The 20,946-nt window shown below is 30.5% G+C and overlaps 6 protein-coding genes across 6 annotated transcripts; 2 read left to right on the top strand and 4 right to left on the bottom strand.

Annotated features, from left to right (window-relative positions):
* Positions 1 to 302: 302 nt before the first annotated feature.
* Positions 303 to 1,617, bottom strand: Tsp_00175 (putative actin-related protein 2/3 complex subunit 2). The gene is made up of 7 exons (XM_003375950.1): positions 1,529 to 1,617; positions 1,373 to 1,478; positions 1,275 to 1,328; positions 824 to 973; positions 712 to 795; positions 403 to 526; positions 303 to 313 (listed from the first exon to the last, which is right to left on the bottom strand). The coding sequence occupies exons 1-7, from the start codon at positions 1,615 to 1,617 to the stop codon at positions 303 to 305; spliced, it is 618 nt and encodes a 205-aa protein (XP_003375998.1).
* Positions 1,618 to 2,601: 984 nt separating this feature from the next.
* Positions 2,602 to 4,022, bottom strand: Tsp_00174 (serpin B4). The gene is made up of 3 exons (XM_003375951.1): positions 3,057 to 4,022; positions 2,817 to 2,991; positions 2,602 to 2,660 (listed from the first exon to the last, which is right to left on the bottom strand). Exons 1-3 carry the CDS (start codon positions 4,020 to 4,022, stop codon positions 2,602 to 2,604), a joined length of 1,200 nt encoding a protein of 399 aa, XP_003375999.1.
* A 4,015-nt stretch (positions 4,023 to 8,037) lies between these two features.
* Positions 8,038 to 13,627, bottom strand: Tsp_00173 (serine proteinase inhibitor). Its single transcript, XM_003375952.1, has 8 exons — positions 13,590 to 13,627; positions 12,423 to 12,613; positions 11,616 to 11,934; positions 10,384 to 10,448; positions 9,535 to 10,340; positions 9,299 to 9,463; positions 9,017 to 9,182; positions 8,038 to 8,051 (listed from the first exon to the last, which is right to left on the bottom strand). The coding sequence occupies exons 1-8, from the start codon at positions 13,625 to 13,627 to the stop codon at positions 8,038 to 8,040; spliced, it is 1,764 nt and encodes a 587-aa protein (XP_003376000.1).
* Positions 13,628 to 14,083: 456 nt separating this feature from the next.
* Positions 14,084 to 18,285, top strand: Tsp_00172 (nicotinamide mononucleotide adenylyltransferase 1). Its single transcript, XM_003375953.1, has 11 exons — positions 14,084 to 14,107; positions 14,246 to 14,266; positions 14,357 to 14,392; positions 14,523 to 15,256; positions 15,820 to 16,030; positions 16,693 to 16,749; positions 16,809 to 16,970; positions 17,028 to 17,171; positions 17,294 to 17,514; positions 17,571 to 17,826; positions 17,887 to 18,285. The coding sequence occupies exons 1-11, from the start codon at positions 14,084 to 14,086 to the stop codon at positions 18,283 to 18,285; spliced, it is 2,265 nt and encodes a 754-aa protein (XP_003376001.1).
* A 101-nt stretch (positions 18,286 to 18,386) lies between these two features.
* Tsp_00171 (DNA-directed RNA polymerase II subunit RPB11) lies at positions 18,387 to 18,962 on the top strand. The gene is made up of 5 exons (XM_003375954.1): positions 18,387 to 18,394; positions 18,431 to 18,497; positions 18,554 to 18,618; positions 18,731 to 18,869; positions 18,936 to 18,962. The coding sequence occupies exons 1-5, from the start codon at positions 18,387 to 18,389 to the stop codon at positions 18,960 to 18,962; spliced, it is 306 nt and encodes a 101-aa protein (XP_003376002.1).
* Positions 18,963 to 19,032: 70 nt separating this feature from the next.
* Tsp_00170 (hypothetical protein) lies at positions 19,033 to 20,370 on the bottom strand. Its single transcript, XM_003375955.1, has 3 exons — positions 20,105 to 20,370; positions 19,756 to 20,047; positions 19,033 to 19,215 (listed from the first exon to the last, which is right to left on the bottom strand). The coding sequence occupies exons 1-3, from the start codon at positions 20,368 to 20,370 to the stop codon at positions 19,033 to 19,035; spliced, it is 741 nt and encodes a 246-aa protein (XP_003376003.1).
* Positions 20,371 to 20,946: the final 576 nt, after the last annotated feature.

Genomic DNA, 20,946 nt, shown 5'->3' on the forward strand with positions numbered 1-20,946 from the left:
TAATCGATACGTTCGTTTTGAGGAACCGAAATTCGTAATTAATATTTTGCGTTGATTTGATCAAAAAAGTGGAGCCAGAAAAAAAAGATTCAGGTAGGTGCATCAGACAAACTTCCTTCAGATTCACATATTATTATGGCATTGAAATTAGTTCCAAGTGAACAATTTCTGCAGAGAAAAAAGACATTTTTCAAAGCACTTTTGCCTATGTTCATTTGATGAATCATTGTTTGAACTCCTATTTCTGTGCATACACACTAAAATCAAATTCAGCTGCGAAACGAATTGATTTGTTTAAAGCGTTAAGCTAATTCTACTATTAAAAAAAACTTATAATTTAAAACATTTTCAAGCCATGTATGACACAGCGTATGTACATTTCAAATGACACATGCAGCTTACCAAATGTTACATAGCCGATTCCTTCTGATATTCGAGCATTTGAATTTTTAAGTTCCAGAGGAGGTTCTCCTAAACTGAAAATCACCTGCGGTGCGGTTTGAGATGCTCTTTTTCCATGTATTTCCTAATGAATATTACATTCTATGAAATAACCAATTCGGTCACACAATTGTTATGTAAAAAATTACTTGTAAAAATATTTTTCCAATAATGATGTCAGCAGGATCATTAAACACTGTGCTGAATATGACTGTTACTCGATCACTCTTTGCTTCCACATACCTTAAAACATCTGCTTTATTTATGTACTACATTTTGATATTCTTCCGCTATACATTGTTTCATCTTCTCTATAATGTATGACAGCTCTGTTTTGTCCAGCATCGCCGCGTTCTTGAAATTCAAAATATTTTTCGAAAACCGAAGCCAAACAATTGCGTTTCAGTCTTGCTGCTTTGAATATTAAATCATCATATTTTTGCGGTATTTCTGTCAAATCATATATAAGAGATATGTTGTACTGAGGCTCTGGTATCTCTGTCACATATACTCCATATTCTTGGCGAATGCGCTATAAAAAATAATATCAGGTTAAAATGATTACTATTTGGTAGGCTTAAATGTGCAATATATTTAAAGATTATCATGAACAAAATAATTCCATTTCTTAAAAATACTTGATGAAAGTTATACTGTTCTTTTCTTTACTCTTTATTCAAAATTGTTCATCATTAAACTGCATTTCTGAAAAATGAACATATTGCAAGAAGAAAAGTTTGGTAAAATTAAATATTGAAGTATAAAAAAAGGAAAACTTCTTTGTGAGAAAAAGCCACCTGAAGATGAGGCAAATTCAGCTGTACAAAACTTACTTCGTTAATTCCATGCTCCTGCAATTCTTCGTAATATGATAGATAAATGCTAAGCTGAAATTTAATCGATTTTATTTTAAGGTTGATCAAAGGAATACCTGCAAATGTACCATAATTTTGTTCTTATCATCGTTTGGATTCGACATATGATATGCAACGCCATCGAAGTCTTTAAAATGAAAATTAACACTTTCAAGACGGTTACTAAAGAAAAAAGGTAAGTTATGAAAAATTATTTTAAATTGAGAAATTACCCAGCTAATGCATTTGAAAATTGGTTGCTCAATGCCTCCGTGATAAACTTATTACTTGAATCCAACATAATTGTTGCTTTCGACATCATTCTTACTTTGAAATGAGAAAACTTCTAAAAGAACTGAAATTAACACATAGTTTAACATTAACACGTTACAGTATAAATAAAAAGTAAGTTTAATTATTGCTCAATGTGACGTCAAAACTTTTTGCAAAATAAATTTTTATAGTGATTTCTTTTATTTTGCTTTAATATGTTTGATTTACAATTTAGAATTATTAATAAATTATTTGAATCGTGTTGAACTGATTTTTTATTTCAATTTTTTTCTGTGGCTCATTCAAATAATTTTGTATTTCAGTTGTAATATTTAAAGTAAATCTTCAAAAATTTAATGATGATGATAATAATATTATTATTATGTAGGCACGCTCTTTTACATATGTGAAATATGATTAAATGATAATTTCAAAATGAATAATAAAAATTGCAGTTTAGTATTTGATTTTGATTTGAAGAATGATTTTTTGAAGCGCGTCCCATATTGTTGAATATTTATTCAATAGCAGAAGTGCATTCTGGTTAAAATCGCAATGTTCTTTCATTTTCAGAAACCGTGATTGATTTTTCAGTGATGATTATATTTTTATAATTAAAATTATTTTCCATAATTATTATAGTACCATATAATGGACAATAATTGTAAAGCAAGAACTGTAAACTGTCTTCCAAACATCATGTTCAACGTATTGGGCAAAATGCCAAGCACGAAAATCGATTAAAAACTTATTACATGCGCACATACATGCACACATATATACATACATACATACATACATACATACATACATACATTTATACATATAATAACGGTTAGATGACTCAAGGGGTACAATGTTTCATAATAACGATTTTGACAGAAACATGTTGTCACCATATTCATTCACCTAAATTCCAATAAGTGAAAACATATTAATACAAGGAAAAAATAAGTACATTTTGAAGTAACATTAATTCAATAGCATATTATTTATTATATTGCATTGAAAATTCTAATCATGAAAGAAAATTTTAAACTGATGTGAAGGGAGCGTACTGAATGCATTTGGTTTCAGCATTATCTGATTTGACTGAAACATGAAAAGAATTTTATGTAATTAAATAGCATTCTACGGAGATGATTATATTCTTATCTTTGAGATTTTATTGTATTTGTATATTTTAAAGTTATAAAAAATGTGTATACTTGTTAAGTGTAAGTATATAAATATGAAATCAAGCATTACCGTTTAGACCAGTGTAGCGACCCAAAAATAGTGGTATGCAATTTTTTGGATTGCAAATGAAAAATAAAAATGGATGATCTGCAACAAAAAAAAGTTGCTTTGATGGCATCACCGCTGCTTTGTCTGTCATTGTCACGGCTGTTGCCGCAGCGGCTTCAGTGCCTTCTTCATTTACCTAGAGATAGATGATAAGTTGAATTATTTAATTTTAATTGTAATTTATGCTTATTATTAACTTACTTCTAAAAATGCTTTGTGCAAAATATCAGAGACGAAAATGTCTTTCCTTTTGCAAATTTTGGAAAAATCAGCATTTTCACCATCAAAAATGATGCCCATTCCAAGCTCAGTTAGCACGTCTTTCATGTTTAATGCGCTGGTGAAAGTGAATTTTGGAATTTTTACAGTAACATCAACCATAGCACCGTTTTGAAACATTTCTGCTAATTGACTGCTTGTCAATGAATTTTCCATCTCTTCCAACGCGAATCGTTGCTTGGGCAGTAAAATATACATCCAAAAATTGTTCTCTTTGTAACTGATTCCCAAAAGTTGGCAAAGTTCATTTTCATAATAATAAAATTCTTGCTTGTCACGCATCATTTTCACTTTAATTCTGCGAATTTCATCACAGAAAAAATCAGAATTAACAGTATTTTGTACTTCGAATCGTCTTGCCCATTGCGCTTTGAAATATATAGCATTCGCGATCACTGATGTTGTAATTGGTTGTAGAAGACCAGGTGGAATGAGATTTTCAATTTTTCGTTCAGTTTTATTACAAATCCATTGATTGATCACCAATCTTGCCTCTTTAATATCCATAAAATCCACCTCGATGATGTCTGAGGAGATTTTTTTAATATCCTCAACATAAGGAGTCAGCAGTTTGAATCCTTCTTGAATGTAAACGCAGTTTGCGACGAGCAATTTCACTTTATTGAAATTTTTGCTTTCTGTTGTTAAAATTTTATTAATTTCCACAAACAGTGCTCGTACATCTTTCTCCTTTGCTGTATCACCGAAGATGGCTCGTTGAATTTCTAGTTTTGTTTTTCCAGCTGCTCCAAAATATGCCATACCAATTGCAAGCAACACTGACATTGGTGATAAGAAAATACATTCCGAAACTTTTTTGGAGCTTTTGATTTTTTGGAATAATTTCCAAATGAATTCGGTGACTTCATTGAAACTTTTTGATTCCATTTTACTTTATATCTAAAGGAAGTAAAAATTATTATTATTATTGATATTATTATTATTTGATTTAATATTGCATATTTGAAATTAAGTTTTAAAAAAATGTCCAACACGATCAGAAATAATTATTATCAAGTAATTCTTTGAAAGCAAAACGTGGAATTAAAAAGAATGAAAATTAAGCAATATTTTATGAAAGAAAATAAATTTATACCTTACGTAAGCAAGGATGATGTAAAATTAGTTGAATTGATGACTGTGATGCCCTCTTTGCAGAAGAAGTATCTGGTTGTTGCTTTAAGTCAGTAACCTTTGGAAAGAGACAATAGTAATGATGTTGACAAGAATTACATGAAAGGTGAATGCGTGGTGGTTAGATGTGAATGTGTCAGACGAGTGTTTGAAATATTGAATAGAATGCGACTAACCTAAAAGGAAATGGGGAAAATTTTTGTATTCATAAAATTCAACTCTTTTGAATGTAAAGATATTTGTCTTTGAATTTAAAAATGAAATCAAATGCACTTGGAATATTTTAAATGCAAGTTTTACAATACTTTTCATTGTGAATAAAATTAAAAAGAAATTCATTTTTGGACAATGTTAAGCTAATATGTACAATACATATTATCCAAAACAGAAGTTACCCCCCCCATCCAAGGGGTTAAAGGTTTTTATTTATTTACATTTTTTTATTTAATGTAAAACAGATAACTAAATTTATATTTTATGATTTGATTTTGCAATTTTTCAACTGCAACAAACACGAAATGAAGACATACTTTTGTTGAACATCAATCTTTACACGAAAAGCACAATATAATTAATTCATCAAACTGATTAAATAATAAAAGATTCTGTTTAATACAATTTTGTTAAAAAATAACTAATTTCATCTAAAAATAGCTATTTTTAATGTAATAATTGCAAATTGTTTTTAAATTTTGATCAATTTGTTCATTTTAAATATATGATTGATATGTTTTTAGCGATAAAATTAATAACTTAAATGTAGCGACATTGTTCATGTTGTTGTTTATCTGAAATTTCATTTTATTATCCAATTGTCATTTTCGATGCATTTGTTCCTAGTTGTACGTGAATAATTTTACAAGGGCAATTTTCCAGTTATGACCAAAAATGTGACATTGAAGAAGAAGCATTACTTAAATCTGTTTATCACGTTTTTTTGTCAAATTTCATTCGTCGTTTTAAAATAATTATTCATTACGAAAAAGATGGCAAATTGAGATAATTGCTTCAATGATAATTATTTGTAATTTTTTTTGCTTTTTCACGTTTACTATTTTGTTCTATCCAGATGTTTTGTACAAATTTTAAACTAACTTTCTCTACGTCATATTTTCATTTAATAAAAAATAATACAAATAAGTTAGCTTAATGTGATTTTCAGAAAAAAATTAAAAAAAACATGACGAAATATCAAAAAATTATCAAACTACATTTTTGTAAACTTATGTGAAAACATCTGTTGAATTAAAAAAAATCAAGAATTAAAAAGGTGACATCAACAATATCAGTGCTTTTAAACAAATGATTTTTATTAAACTGTTTTTTTACAATGTAATTTGCTAAAATCAAATCTTTTCAATCAATTTGATTCCAAATTTTCATATTTGGAAAATATTTTACTTCATCTTGAATGTTAACTATATATTAAAAGGAAGGAAAATATCCTATACATTATTTTACAAATGTAAAACAAAAACGTATAAATAATAATTTTTATTAAATAAAAATTAAGCATTGTTATCAATTAATGTCGTCTGCCAGTACAGTAACACTGACGCTTTCTTTGATGCGTCCGCCTGTAAAGACAATCAATTAAGCATTGATGAAGAAACAGTTGTTACTGTTATTAATTATTGAATTGCTTGAAAAATGTATGGCTAGACGGTTTGAGCATCTGGTGCAGGTCACCATGGCGGCACTTTTCATCTCAACACATTGGAAAGCGCTCTGGTGCAAGAATAACCTCTAATTGCTGACCTAAGATTTTTCAATGAAGGCAAAGAGCAGTCACTTTCCATGTTTCTTTGTCTGCTCTTTTGTATTAATTTCATTAGGAAACTACATGCATAACACCAATTGTTAACCATAATTATAACATGATAAAGAAAATTTTCCATCCAATTATTATAATAAATGAATATAATTTTGAATTTATTTATCTAATATATATATATATATATATATATATATATATATATATATATATATATATATGTATGTACAAGCTGTAAACAGTTATTAAATAACAAAATGAGAAGTAAATGCACCTATTTTACATAAAAAACTAATAATGAGATGACAGCATTGCACAGTTTGTAAAAAAAATTTGTAGTTCAGTAGTTATTAAAAAACTTTACCATTATAAAAGTTTATAATGATCAGTATTTTTATAAACAAATTACATTAACAGCACCATACATTGATTAATAAATCAATACAATAGCAAAGCATGAAACACCAAATAATAAAATAACAAATGGTATGCTAAGTGCCATGCCAGTGTTTTATATTCTTTTTCATTTCATTTGAAGCGTCTTTGAGCATTGTCGAATTATCTAAATGTAAAATTTTTATTGCTAAAGAATAATTAACATAATCACTTTTTAAATAATTATTTTTGCTGTCATTTTAGATACACAAAACCTTTCAATTGTATAAAGTATTAAAAAAATGAACACCTTACATTATGTACCAGTCTATTGAATGATTACATTACAACGATGTGTATCACTATAGAATAAAAAGCTTTTTGGTTATTCATGGATAAATTTTTTGAATACTGTTCACCTTACATTCCAAGCATTTAAACAGTCGATAAGTAAATCGTTAAATTCTATCGCAATTAAGCCTTTTTCAAAAAATCATTTGTTGGAAACAATGACTTGGAAGTTCTGCTTTTATTAATTATAGAAAAATATAATTTTGTTAATAAATAATTATTTGTTTTAAATTTTTAACATAAAATCAAGCTTATAAACTGCAGCAACACGAATAAATTCACTAGTTTCCTAGTATTTTAAGATTTTATTACACTAATTAGTCACGAATTTTAAAACAAGTATCTGATGATAACTTTTCCATAACAAGACAATATTAATAAAACGAAATCTTTATAGCTACTTATCGTAGACTCCAAAATACGTACAGTATTTCTGAAATGCAGGATTTTTACTTTAACAACATGGAATTTCTCTGATTAATAATGAAAATATGATGAATAAAATATTCTTATAATAGAGAATAATTATAATAAAGTCATAATAATCGTGAATTTCTATTATCATTTGAGCATAATTTATAATATTTCAGTATTTAAAGTTTTGTTGAAATTACAGAAGTTTTCAGAAGTCTGCTAAGTGGTTGCAATTTTTTATGACAATAACAATCAGTGAAGGCAGTTTGTAAATGTAAAAACGTTTATTCTGAAAGCAATACTTATGCACACAGCTAATGAGCCACTACTCTTGTTATTGATAATTTGATCTTAAATTTTATAATAGTGGAAATTAAAAACAGTGAAAAATTATCAAAATGGCAGGAGTTAAGCTAATGAGACAATAATATGAATCTGAATTTACTTGTCCTGTCTTTCGTAAATTTTTGTAGATAGATTTATTGATTGTAATGTAGACAGTTTAGTTTCAGAAGAAATTTTTAGAAATATCAGATACAATTAAAGTAAAACGGTGATATTTTTAAAATAATATTTTAGTACGAAAGAATTTTAAAAAATTTTGAGATTAAGTAAAGTTGAAACCAAAGTGTTGCACTTTTCAATAATTTGCTTAAAAATTGAAAAGTGTTTATAATGAAATATATGAAATTGATGAATTAGATTCATTTATAGTGAAAGCTTTTATTTGAATTTATTGAAAGTTAAAATAGGTGATATTTCTGGTTGAGATGAAAAAAAATCATGACTTTTTATTGTGTATTCACTGAAAAACCAGTCGTTGCATTATCAAGGCTGCAACGCCAGTAACTGCTACTAGACAAAAAAATCTGAAAAGTTTTAAAAATTAAGCATTAGTTTATTACATATTCTTTTTTTTTTATTGTGCAACCAAGCTGTATCTCTTTAAATTGTGTATCACATGCTTTCATAAAACTTCTTTTGTTCAGTAACTTGTTTGATCAATACAATAAACATACAATTTTGATTTATTTTGCCAATACAGTACTTTCGAAATAAGTTTTTCAAAATTTCAGAATTATAATAATAAAATTGAATACTCTTCAATTTATGAAATTTTAGCGTAAAACAACAATTATCATTTGAAATTGTTCAAGCAATGTAATATGGAAATTTTATCATTTCATATATTTTTGAATAAATATAAGCGAATATTATAGACATTCTCAAAATGTAAAATATTTAAACTTTTCTGAATCAGTTTTCATGTGGAAATGATTCCAAAATTTTACAACACAATGTCATTTAAATTTGAAACATAATTATTAAAATTAATCAACTGCATTTATAAAATTATATTTTGTTAAATTTGTAATCTGAATAAAAGTACACAGGAAACTGACAATGCCTTTTTCTTCGCCTTTTTGTTTCACTTATAAAAATATAATATCAGTGTTCTATTGCTGAATATTCAAAGATGCGATAGATAAAATTGAAAATTCAATATTGCAATATATGCATGAAATATTCTTTACTATTTTCCCATACAATAAAAATCATCATTAAAAAATATTTTCACAAATACTTTTAAAACTTGCATTTTCACCCAGCAAAAATCATTTTTCTCCATTTATCCATTTTCTAATTATCTAAAAAAAGTTAAGCAAAATTGCGTTAAGTGAATAAATTAAATAAGCAGTAAAAAATGAAAAATAAATTTAACATTAAATATGGAATAAAATAAGATACGATAAAAATTAAGAATAAACAAAATTGAAAAATTTGAAAGAAGTAAATTTATTTTTAAAAAAATTTGAATGTTACCTTTAATTACCAGAAAAACGTCCAATAAAAAGAATCGCTTTTGATCTGCTGTCAAAGATGAAGAAAAGAAATGGATGATCAGCAACAAATTCAAAACTGTCTTCATACATAACGCCGGACATGGGTACTATGCGAACGGCGGTCGCTGCTGCTGCTTCAGTTCCTTCTTCATTGAACTGTAAAATATAATATTCACTTACAATTAAATAAAATCAACAGCATTTATTAAAATTGCGACATCATTTATTTTCTCAACAACGATTATAATAATAAGCATAATAAACATGTTCACCTCTAGATACGCTTTGTGAACAATATCAGATACATAAAGCTTTTCTTTAACACAAATTCCAGAAAGATCTGCTTTTCCAGGAATGAAAAGATCTTCTATACCAAGTTTCTTCAATGCTTCAACTAAATTCATCTGTTTCTCAAACTTCATTTTTGGAATTGTCACCTAAAATTAATTAAAATATTTGAACTGAGATCTTTGATAAAATTTGAAAAAAATTATATTGTTCTACTAACTTTCACTTCAGCACCGCTAACTTTGGATACCAAATTTAACAGAGTTTCTCCATTAAACTTTTGTTGTAATTCAGAAAGTGTTTTTCCTGACTTTGGTAATAAAATGAACATTTTAAGATATTCTGGATAATAATCCATTCCAAGAAATTGATAATCTTCAGTTTCATAATACGAATATCCATTTGTCTGTGTCATCATTGGTATTTTAATTGAACTGTGCGGTGTTGGATAAAATTTTTTCGGCTTTGTATGTGCTTCGTCGAAAACCTCATCCCAAGAGGCTTTGAAATAAATTGCGTTGACGGCGATAAGGCGAGTATTTGCCTCAACTGTTCCAGATTGAAGCAAATCGTTGATTTTATGATTCGTCTGATCGCTCACCCACTTATTAATCTGCAAACGTGCTGCTTCAGTGTCGGCAAAATTTACACTAACCAAATCACTTGATAGATATCTTTTCACATCTTTAAGAAATGGATGCAATATTGGATATTGATCATTAGCATACAATCGATTGGCCAATTTCAAAGAAGCATCATAGTATTCATCGATGGTGAGCGATGAAACGAACGACCGCATTGCCTTTTTTGTACGATTTTTCTTCCAGCCAGCTTTGAACATCACATTCAGCAGTTGAGTATTTGTATTACCGTTGGATCCAAAAAATACCATTGCAAGTGCCAGAAAAATCGATACTGGTGAAAAGAATACATTTCCTGCTTCTTCCAATTGATAAAGCGAATAAGCGAAATCAGCTAATGGTTTTGCAATTTCTGTTTCCATTTCGTTCACAACAATTCCACAATCTGAAAAAGAGAACAAATTTTTACATTGCACATAAGCACTTACAAAGGAAGAAGAAGCAGAAAGACGAGCAAGTGACAACCGAATCATGACAGTGCAAAATCCCACTTCTGAAACAGTTCATTCAAAATTCCACTTTTATTTTGAACATTTGTTGTAAATAGATCGGAATTGGAAAACAATCTCATTCACAAATTGTTGTAAAATTTTAGTTTCAAATTGCAAAAATATTTACTTTGTTTAAGAGAAATATCAGAGTGAAATTTACTACTTGAAATGCAATACAATATTAATATTAATAATGGTGACAAATTTCACAAATTCAAAATAATATAAAATAATTTTCCAACGTTTGCAAAATAAAAAAAAACAAACATACTTTCTCCAATAATCTACAACACTGTCACCTTGATAAAATCAAAAAGAAAAACCAATGAAAGAAATTCACAAACAAACTTTATGTACTGACAGAAGTAAAACTTGTTTTGATGAATTTTAAATATTTAATTAAATGCAAAACTGGAATTATTTGTTTTTAATTAACAACAACACTGATTTTATCAAACAAATGAATCAACAGTCACCAACCAAAACTTTATTATAATTAGGTAATGCTGTTCAAAGTCAAGGTAATCAGGAAAGTTGTTCTTTGACCATAATGATCAAACAGACTAATACGGCGGATCATCTGCTTATTTGTCAAATACGATACGAAATTCACGTGCTTCAATTTAACAATATCAACATTTTTCAATTCTTTTCTAACTTTTTACAATATACATATATTGACAATCAAGTTTTACACAAATGCATACTGTCCGTAACATATTCCTCCAGCGATGGGTGGAGTTCCAATGAACGTCCACCGGTCAGTTGAACACTCACTATCTTCGGCATTTTTAATTTTTAACTTTTCAGATCACTCGTAACTTTCTAAAACTCTTCCCATCGGTCATTTCTTTTTTTTCGACTCGTTTTCACAGTACACCACTATGGACCGACGCCTGCGCTATCAGCTTCGTACCCGGTACGTTTGTAATCCTAGTATCTGCACTATCTTGTAGGATCCATCCCAACTACGGTCAAGTTTCCCGCTTCTTGACATGGCTGACCACACGACTTCATTCGGGCGAAAGATGGCTTCAGTTGCTCCGCGGTCATGCAGAGAGACTTCTGTCGACGCTGCTGCGCTTTTAGGTGATCCTTCATCAATTCGTGGACGCGATCCATGCGTACACGAGTTGTCCGGATGTAGCTCGTCAGCGATTGAGCATCACGTTCGGGCGGGTTCCCTATCTGGGTGTCCAGCGGTAGCTCTCCTGAACATGGCGGTTGCCGGTGTTACGCCTGTGCTCTCGTGGACGCTGTTGTTGTACGTCAGCATTTCATTCCACTGGTGTGGGTTCCTGTCGACCATGATGGACAACATAACGAGGAGAGTGTGGTTCAATCTCTCCGCTAGTCTATTTCCTTGCGGGTGGTAAGGTGAGCTTCGGGTCTTTTCGATATCAAGTGGACGGTACAGCTCCTTCACAACCGCCGATTCAAATGAACAACCTTGATTTCTGTGTAGGTAGTCAGGGGTGCCGAAGTACGCTACAAAATGTTTCCAAATTGTCAGATTATAATCTGGCTATCCCATTCACACAAGAATCATTGTTGGCAGATTGTTGTCCCAGATGCACACACAGAACTTTAAAGTCACATGTATTCTTAATATTTGATTTTCTTCAGAATTATTCCCAGATTTTCATACGTTTCCTTTAGGGCAACAGAATGAAGTATTGTTACAGAAGCATAGGTGTTCCCATTGTATGGGAGAACTCCCTTCAAACTTTTTTTGGCGGAGTCAATGAACAACTTCCATTCATTGGCAACATACTGAAACATCAATCCAGAAATGTCACTGCAATAGACAACTGAGTCTTATTCTCCGAAAAAGGGTGTAAATTCAGTTTCACGTTTCCTATGCATCGATACTATTGTTCCCGGAGCAAGCATATGTTTTGACTGCAGTCTGGATCCTAGTGTTTCAGCTCCAACCTTGGAGAGACCTTGATCTCAAACAAGGCCGTTCAACTCACACTGTGTAAAGAGCTGAGGTGTATTTTTATGCTCTGTTTCAAAGTCACTCTCACTGATGGTTTCTTCGCTACTTTCTTCATCACTTAGAACAACCGTGTCCATGTTATCCGGTGGTAATGGAATGGGTACATCGGGACCTTGAGTAAAAGGCCCTATAGCAGATGGAAGTTTTGGATAAGAAATACATTTTCTGTTTTTTGCATTATAACCCCTTATTTTGCTAAAGCAGAAATAACAACCATCAACATGGTTTTGCGGTTCCCGCCCCACCATAGGTACACCAAAGGAAAGAGATTCCAGTGTTTTTTTCTCAATTTCCGCAACTACTCAACACATGTGTGGCACACTATATGTGGAGTCAAAGACTTGTCTTGATCTACCAAAGTATGCCTTCTTCACAAAATCTGTTATTTTCTGCCTCTTGCACTTCACTACAAAACTGCCGCAAATGTGACAAAATGAATCTGCACTGCTTAAATACTATCGTGGTGGCATTTTTCGTTACTTCAGGGTCTACTTATACGTGAATGTCTTGTATGACTCTTTTAAAACAGAAAGCACAATGTGCTACATACGTACAATAGTGGAAAAAGTAATATAGCGCGCTGTGAAAAAATGCCTTGTGATGGGGGAAAATAAATGCTATTTTCATAATCAGCATGTCAAACATACCCCAAATCAGCTAATTTTTCAAAACCATGTTGACCAGTGTTATCAATAACCTCTTCTAGACGTAAGGCGAAGGAATTTTGGGAAAAAGCATTCTGTAGTCATTGAATGCATAGAAAATGTATCAATATGGTTGGTTTGAAAGTTCATATAATAAATTGTTCAATCCCAGTGAGAACTTGTCCGTACGATCACTCGAGATATAAACATGACTATTGAAGTTTGGTCAAAATTTGATCAAGCCACCATGTTTTGTTGAAACATCTTGCAGTTTATGAGATCCATGAGCCTGTGCTTCCTCAGTACCCTTCCTTGCTCAGGATGGTTCACAATGTTTCCATTGTTCTTGAAATCTCCACATGTGATCATTCTTCATGTACAAACTTCTCAAGATGTCGACATAAGCAAACCTTTCAAACAGCTGCGTCGACATTTCAAGAATCCGAGATCCATATATCGATGAATAACTGAGCGTTATCCAATCGTTAATCACTCACTCGAGAGTATCATTCCGCTCGCAGAGACAACAAAACATGTTGATTATCTCGGATATTCAAGTCATCACTGAATGTACTTGTTTCTTTGACTATGACATTCAATTTTCACTTTGACAGAATCACTAGATTGCGTCCATCAATAACAGACTAAGGTGATTTAAAATCAGGCAACGTCGCTCAAAATCGAGGCAATCAGGAAAGTTGTTTCTTGAGGATGCTGATCAAACCAGCATAAACGCTGTGGATTTTTATACTTTTTACAAGTGTAAATGCAATACAAAATTCACACGCGCTCGCCTAACAACATCGCCCTTCTTTTTTACTAACTTACTAACTTACTACAATACACACATATTGAAAATCAAGTTTTACACAACTGTATACACAGTGTTTAGAAACAATTCTAATTTATTATTATTTTCTAATATTTTAATTTATTAATGAATTTTGTTTTGCTGTTTTTAATTTACAAATGTAATTAAGCTATAAAAAGAATGTGCATGATAGATGATGAAAAAGTTAAAATTGTCATAACCTGTTTTTACATTTTCCATTTATTGTTATATATTATTCACAAACCATTTATTTTCACAAATACTTGTGTAAATGTGCATTGCCTCAGTGCCAATTTAATGTGCATATTATATAATTTTCAGGTTTCATTTGTTGTAAATACAGTAAATTCATACTGCTTCTATTTTCTTTTTAATAAAATTGTAGCAAAAGTAAGTTTTTTTTTAAATATTTTATATATAATTTTATTCTAGCGAATACAAATTAGTGTTAAATATCAAACTAACGCAGTTAATTTTCAGAAATTAATGATATTGTTGTCGCTTTAATGTTCTAGAAAGGAGATGTTTAATTGCAAATTAGTTTAAATTGACAGGAAAAAGTTTTATAACCGTTAACAATGTTGTATTGTTATTTAAGAATATGGCAATGGGTGCCACAAAAGATGTTGTAAAATATGTAATGCTGGTTAGTTGTGGATCATTCAATCCTCCGACTTTTATGCATTTACGAATGTTTGAGTTGGCCAAAAATTATCTACAGGCTAATACGAATTGTTATGCATTTGCTGGCATGATGTCACCAGTGAATTCTTCGTATAAGAAGAAAGATTTGATATCGGGTGAGCATCGTTTAGCCATGTGCCGGCAAGCTACGAGTAGTTCAGATTGGATTTTTGTGGACCCATGGGAATGTGAACAAAAACAGTGGTCTAGAACAGTTCTTGTTTTGCGTCATGCACGAGAACTTTTAAAATCTGTGAGAGAAAACTCAGAGACGCCAGCTACTTATACCGCACTGTTGAATATTTGTATGAAGCATAAAGAAAAACTTGTCCAAGGCAACGATTGCCAAATTATGCTACTTTGTGGAGCAGACTTCTTGGAAAGTTTTTCCATTCCTGGTTTATGGACTTCAGAAGATATAGAAGAAATTGTCAAAACGTTCGGTCTTGTTGTCATAACTCGTAAAAACAGCGACCCGTTTCGTTTTGTACACGAGTCTGATATTCTTTACAGATATCGTAAAAATGTACATCTCATAACTGAATGGATTCCCAATGAAATTAGTTCAACTGCTATACGAAGAGCTTTAAAACGAAACGAAAGTGTTCAATATTTGATACCGGAAGGTGTAATTAATTACATAAAACAGTATGCTTTGTACGGAGAATAAAATAATTTTGAATGAGTTTGATTAAAATTTGTTCATTTTTTCTGTTTGAAGGTTTCAATATTTTAAGTGATTTTTGAAAATTCTTCATTTTATTATTTCCTGTGGTAACGAGGTTTTGTAACTTTAAAATGAACATAGTAAAATTCAGTTTCTGAAATCAAATAAGATGATTAAATCAAATATGTTATGCAACTAATCAATAGTTATTATCTAATTATTATCAGTTGTGTTACAGTTAAATTTTATTTGATTCAAATAAAAGTAATCTTTCACTTTTGAAAAATGATAATAAAAATTCAAAGATTTATAAAGCTTTTCTTAAACAGCTAAAATAACTTGATTTTTAAATACTGTGGCATACGGTAACAATGGTACTTTTATCCATTAAAGTTTTTGTCATGGTTTTTAAAATTTATCGATTTGGAACGTGCTTTTTATCAAAAGATTTTCTTCCAAATCCAGTTTTTTGTAAATTTTTCTCCGAGAGATTATCTTCTACAGAAACAAGTATACATTTATTTATTGAATCAATTAGTTGCAGAATATGTTGTGTAGGGCATCACCTAGATTGGATTGATGAATTTATCGACAAAAACTTCAACTTGCGAAAAACTTCATTTGATGAAGTGATGGCTGTCGGCCGAAGTTGCTCTCTGCGAAGTGCGCTTGTAATAGAATCAACGGGAAATGGATTGAAGACGAGAAATATGCCACAATTAAAACATAAATTTAACATTTCTGAAGGAAACCAGGTAATTTTTTAAAATATGAATTGGGATGCATATTCAGTTTAAATTATAATCAGATAATTTTTTATGTGGCATCTGTGTATTAAAATACGATTTGCAATTTTAACTTGCTAGCCTAATCATCATTTTATACAAGTTTGTTGATGCATATTATTAAAGAAATAGTGTTTAATTGTTTTCAGTTGTGAAAAGTTTAATTTTTGAATTTTATTTGTATATTCAGTTGTTACTGAGTTTATAAAATTATTAAAAAACAACGACTGAATGCATGTAATGTTTATAATTGAAATTGATTATATTGAAAATTATTTCCACGCGTTTGTATTCTTTATAAAATTGGTACAGTGTTAAAATTTTTACTTAGAAAAAACTGAAATAATGATTTTTTACCGAAAATTATTATTTTAAAAATCTGACGAATTATTTGCATTTTGTAAATGCTTAGCATAAATCACATGACTTTATTTCTACAGCATTTTGTAACGTTTGATCTCTAAAATTTGCAATATTTTATAACGAATAATTAGTAATAGTTTAGGTGAAGGGTTTTCTTTTGTATGTGAAGTATTCATTTCAAAGTATTACGGTAATCATGAATGTGACAATGAAGTTTAAAGTGATGCTCATAAAAACTGAAATGAATAAAAAGATGATTTTTACTTTAGGCGGTTTATATTTGTGAATTTAAAGATTCTTTAAGTTTTAACCGTTTTCTTGATCAAGTTAGTCAGAAGTTCACATCAGATGTTTTTCCTATGAAATCTCGCATTATAAAGTGCAGCAGAGGCGGTATGATGATAGATATCTTTTAATAAATACGTGTATAATGGTTGTTTCATTTCAAGTATCTGAAATGGACGTGCACAGTTTTCCTAAACTAGCATGTGGATTTGAAAAAATTGACTTTAATCATCTTTATTCTCTTTTGGGTAATGCATCAACGGTGAGTTATTATTATTATTATTATTTATTCATGAATTTTCATAAATTTTTATTTCAGGCTAATCAACAAATTGATATACTTTTTCAGCATACTAAAATTCATAGGGAAGGTATGCGCTTGCGATTTTTTTTGACGACTTTGATTGAAGATGCAGTCCGAAGGTGTTTTCCCTTTGCTATCTGCCGACCATTCGGTTCTACAGTAAATGGGTTTGCGCAAAAAAACTGTGATTTAGATGTTAACATTCAACTTTGCACAGAATCAGTGAGGGATTTAAATTGCATATAGTTTAGTTTTCATCTATTTTCATTATTATGTTTCAGATTGATAAATTATCAGCTGATCAGTATTATTTTTGCTCAAGATATAAACCGAAAAACGAGCGCACTTATATACAGAATACTCTTTCCATTCTTGCAGATGTACTAGGCAACTTTATGCCTAGTTTTACGCATGTACAAAAAATTCTTCACGCAAGAGTGCCCATAATCAAACTCTATCATCAGACACTTGGGATTCATTGTGACATAACTTTGGATAACAAGTATGGAAAATTTTTTAAAGTTTTTTCTTATAATTTTATATATTTCAATAATATAGGAATGCTTATAAAACGGCAAAAGTATTTTGGCTATTTGGCAAAATGAATGCACACTTTAAGCCACTGCTTTTTGCCGTACGCTATTGGGCGAAACAGATAGGCTTGACACGTCCACATCCAGGACCGTATATAACAAACTTTCATATTATTTGCTTGGTGACTTTTTTCTTGCAAAATCGTTCACCACCATTATTGCCAGCAATTGATAAACTTTTAAAAAATGACTTCCAAATGAATGAATGGATCAAAGATCACGTTTATTCTAAAACTAAAACTGTTGAATTGCTGGTTGAATTTTTTAATTTTTATTCAAAGAATGTCAATTGCCAAATTTGTGAATTAAATTTAAGAACTGCTACAGTGAAAAGTAAACCGTCCTCTTCTTTGTTGGTTATTTGGAATCCATTTGAAGAAGGACACAACGTTTGTAAAAACATTAATGATGACGAATTTCAACGATTCCTATTGGCAATAAAAGAAGCAGCCAATATTACTGAAACCATGAAATATAAAAAAGATATCGACGATCCGAATTGGGGTTTGCTTTCTTTATTTTTGCCTTCTAATTACAGTTTTGGTATTTCTTGGAAAAATCATCTCAGCGACCATCGTGAGCATCATTCGAATTTGCAAGTTGATGAATTGCTGTCTAATTTTGGTGTAAACCATGCCACACCTTCCCAAGTTGTTGTTGAATCTCAACAAAATACATGATACTTTGTTTCTTTTTTTCTATAAATAAAGGTTTCTTTGTTTGCTGATATTTGTTCCATTGTATTTCGTTTGAAAAATTACGATGATCTTTCTTTGCGATTATGAAAATGTTTGTTTGAAATATTGAATTATTATTTTTTAAAAGCTCCTTGATGGAAAGAGATTCGTGCAACGAGCATACGAACGACGTTGAAGATCAAAAAATAAAAGTTGTATGTATGAATTTTACTTTAATATTTAATATTAATAAGTTTTATTATTTTTACAGTCTTATCCAAAAGGCAGTTATTCACCACACTGCCAGTCATTTACAATCGAAAAAGAAGATCATACGTTGGGAGTTGTTCTTCGATTTATAATATCTAAATAGTCTTGTTTTTCTTTTATATTATTATATGTGCATCATATAATATTTTTCTTTTAGTCCTGAGGTAAGATTTTGCAGTTACAACGTCCCTCACCCTATGGAAGATCGGATTTTGTTGCACATTGAAACTGACAAATCAGTTTCTGCTGTGGATATATTTAAACGAGGTCTGAAGCAGGCATCTTTCATTTTTGAAACTTTGAAAACAAAAGTTGAGGTAATACTTTTTATTTTCATGATTTTTGGAAATTAATGTTTTTTTTTATTTTTTGCTTTTTATTAGGAAGCAGTCTCCAAGTACAAGAATTAAATCGTGTGAAGAAATACTGTTACATTTAAAAAAATGCTTTATTGTTAATTAATTAGTAATAATTAAATTGTTACGTGTTACTTGTATAGGGTTCAGTAAATTTGTTCGTATGGCTTTTGAAATCGTTGTAGAAATTTTGCACATCTGATGGTATTTGATTGTAATGCCATCTGTGGGAAATTAATTCCACCAATTCTAGCATAAGAGCTCGATCTTGCGGATGTGCAGCATGTTCAACCAAGCAGTGACGCAGCTGAATTGTAAGCTTGTGCATGCGACCAGGATGCAACCGTTCCAATTGTTTACCTGAAACATTTCTCTATAATTATTATAAGTCTAATTTGAACGACTTGATCTAATGTTTTAGTATCATTTTTGTCCATAATTTTCTCACTTTAAATATTAGAAACTTTTTTTTATTGCTAAGCAGAGATACATATTGTAAAGAATTTACATTTCACAGGGGAAGAAAAGTATTATATTTTTAAAAATATAAATAAGATTAATCAGCAGAAGATGAATTACTATTTCTATTAAAATTGCATATTATTTTCAAGTATTATTAGTTATTTTATTATACAAGCTCTATTATTGCAATTCGTAAAGCAAAGTATGCAATGTTTTTAGAATGAATATTATAGAAAAGATGAAAATTCTGTTTTATAATGAAGTTATTTATTTAAAAATTAAAATTTTTACCAATATTCATAATTGCGTGATGGAAGAGAAATATCTCTGGTCGTGCAGCTGTTTCGTCAACAAGCAGGTGAAGATAGTCAAAAATTGGTTCGACCAAATCTTCTAAAAGTGGATCCGTTGGTAGATCGTATTCATCGTTGTCGGTTATGGCTAAGCTGTGGCACAGTTGAATATTATTCATTTCCCGCTTGATTCTTTCATTAGCACTGGTCATACTGTTCGCGCTGTCCATAGTGCAGAAGAATGTTGTATCTTTGTTCAAATCACGAATTTTGTCTTGCCTATTTTGCTGAGCGTCTGCTGGCCGTGGGAAAGTTGTAAAACGTCGATGGTAATTGCTGAGAAAATAATCGATCATAAATCGAGCACTGTTGGCAAAAATTCCTCTGGAAATTTTCCTCAATTCGAATCTATTTTTGAAATCGTTCATCATAATGCCGAACAGTATTGTTGTGGCGCTGTTCACTTCGTCGCCACGTTCGTAAGCAATGACATTGCAAAGCATCACAGCCGGCCACACCACTCGGCTATCGGTTAGCCATCTTCTGTGCAAGCAGGCGATAAATTTCGCCAAGCCGAGCTTTTGCTGCAAATTCTCAAGCGCCGACTGAAATGCTTCACGAATCCACGGCCCCGAGGAACCACTTTGAAATTCCGCCAACCCTGCTAGCAGATTATCCAATTCTGGTGACGTTTCTACATCTTCCATTTTTGTACATCCGCAGGTGAATGAATCTTCACAGCTATTTTCCCTCGCTTTTTGTTAGCTTCAATTCGATTAATTATCGATAAAATTTCTCTCTCTGTGTTCTTCTTTTGACGTCAACGAAGAAACTAAACAAATGCAACTGACGTGAGAACCGAAACTAATATCTAAAACTTGCTTAGCATCAGCTATAACAATGATTGATTGCGCAATTATGCGTCATTTGCTTCCTATAGCTTTCTTTGTTTTTGCCACACAACTCGCTGCTGCCGTTGCTCTTTTCTCACTACTAATGTTAAAACTAACAAATTTCATCGTAAATTATCAAAGCAAATAAATAATATTAATTTTTCTGTTCTGTTTCTTTTGACTAAAAATTATATGCATTCATACATCTTATCATATTGCTGTCTTCTGTCCGTGCATCTTTGACAAATTAACGAGCAGCTTTATAAATTAATATTTCTTCGAATATATTTCATTATGGAGTTTATTTTTCTTCATGTAAACCTTTTTTAATTCAATCAGTGACTTGTTGTTCACGTGAATATTTGTTCTTCCGTAAATAAAATACGGTTA

Source organism: Trichinella spiralis (genome assembly GCF_000181795.1).
Source record: "Trichinella spiralis strain ISS 195 chromosome Unknown Scfld4, whole genome shotgun sequence".
NCBI classification, from domain to species: Eukaryota; Metazoa; Nematoda; class Enoplea; order Trichinellida; family Trichinellidae; genus Trichinella; species Trichinella spiralis.

Bases quoted from the DNA above. Each gene is read 5' to 3' on its own strand.
- Tsp_00175 (XM_003375950.1), bottom strand. From the start codon at position 1,617: ATGATGTCGAAAGCAACAATTATGTTGGATTCAAGTAATAAGTTTATC. The intron at 974-1,274 runs GTAAGTTTTGTA...TATTTTTTATAG, and splicing joins AGGAGCATGGAATTAACGAA to CGCATTCGCCAAGAATATGG. The intron at 527-711 runs GTACATAAATAA...AATATTCATTAG, and splicing joins CGGAAGAATATCAAAATGTA to GAAATACATGGAAAAAGAGC.
- Tsp_00174 (XM_003375951.1), bottom strand. From the start codon at position 4,022: ATGGAATCAAAAAGTTTCAATGAAGTCACCGAATTCATTTGGAAATTA. The intron at 2,992-3,056 runs GTAAGTTAATAA...ATCTATCTCTAG, and splicing joins TGCACAAAGCATTTTTAGAA to GTAAATGAAGAAGGCACTGA. The intron at 2,661-2,816 runs GTAATGCTTGAT...TTCATGTTTCAG, and splicing joins TCGCTACACTGGTCTAAACG to TCAAATCAGATAATGCTGAA.
- Tsp_00173 (XM_003375952.1), bottom strand. From the start codon at position 13,627: ATGTTTTGTTGTCTCTGCGAGCGGAATGATACTCTCGA. The intron at 11,935-12,422 runs GTGAGTTGAACG...AACATTTTGTAG, and splicing joins ACCTCAGCTCTTTACACAGT to CGTACTTCGGCACCCCTGAC. The intron at 9,183-9,298 runs GTGAACATGTTT...TATATTTTACAG, and splicing joins TTCACAAAGCGTATCTAGAG to TTCAATGAAGAAGGAACTGA.
- Tsp_00172 (XM_003375953.1), top strand. From the start codon at position 14,084: ATGTGCATGATAGATGATGAAAAA. The intron at 15,257-15,819 runs GTATGCTTTGTA...AATTAGTTGCAG, and splicing joins GTAATTAATTACATAAAACA to AATATGTTGTGTAGGGCATC. The intron at 17,827-17,886 runs GTTTATTCTAAA...TTTTATTCAAAG, and splicing joins ATGAATGGATCAAAGATCAC to AATGTCAATTGCCAAATTTG.
- Tsp_00171 (XM_003375954.1), top strand. The intron at 18,619-18,730 runs GTTGGGAGTTGT...AAGATTTTGCAG, and splicing joins ATCGAAAAAGAAGATCATAC to TTACAACGTCCCTCACCCTA. The intron at 18,870-18,935 runs GTAATACTTTTT...GCTTTTTATTAG, and splicing joins CTTTGAAAACAAAAGTTGAG to GAAGCAGTCTCCAAGTACAA.
- Tsp_00170 (XM_003375955.1), bottom strand. From the start codon at position 20,370: ATGGAAGATGTAGAAACGTCACCAGAATTGGATAATCTGCTAGCAGGG. The intron at 20,048-20,104 runs GTTCGGCATTAT...GAAAATTTCCAG, and splicing joins AACAGCGCCACAACAATACT to AGGAATTTTTGCCAACAGTG. The intron at 19,216-19,755 runs GTCGAACCAATT...CTTACAATTCAG, and splicing joins ATCCACTTTTAGAAGATTTG to CTGCGTCACTGCTTGGTTGA.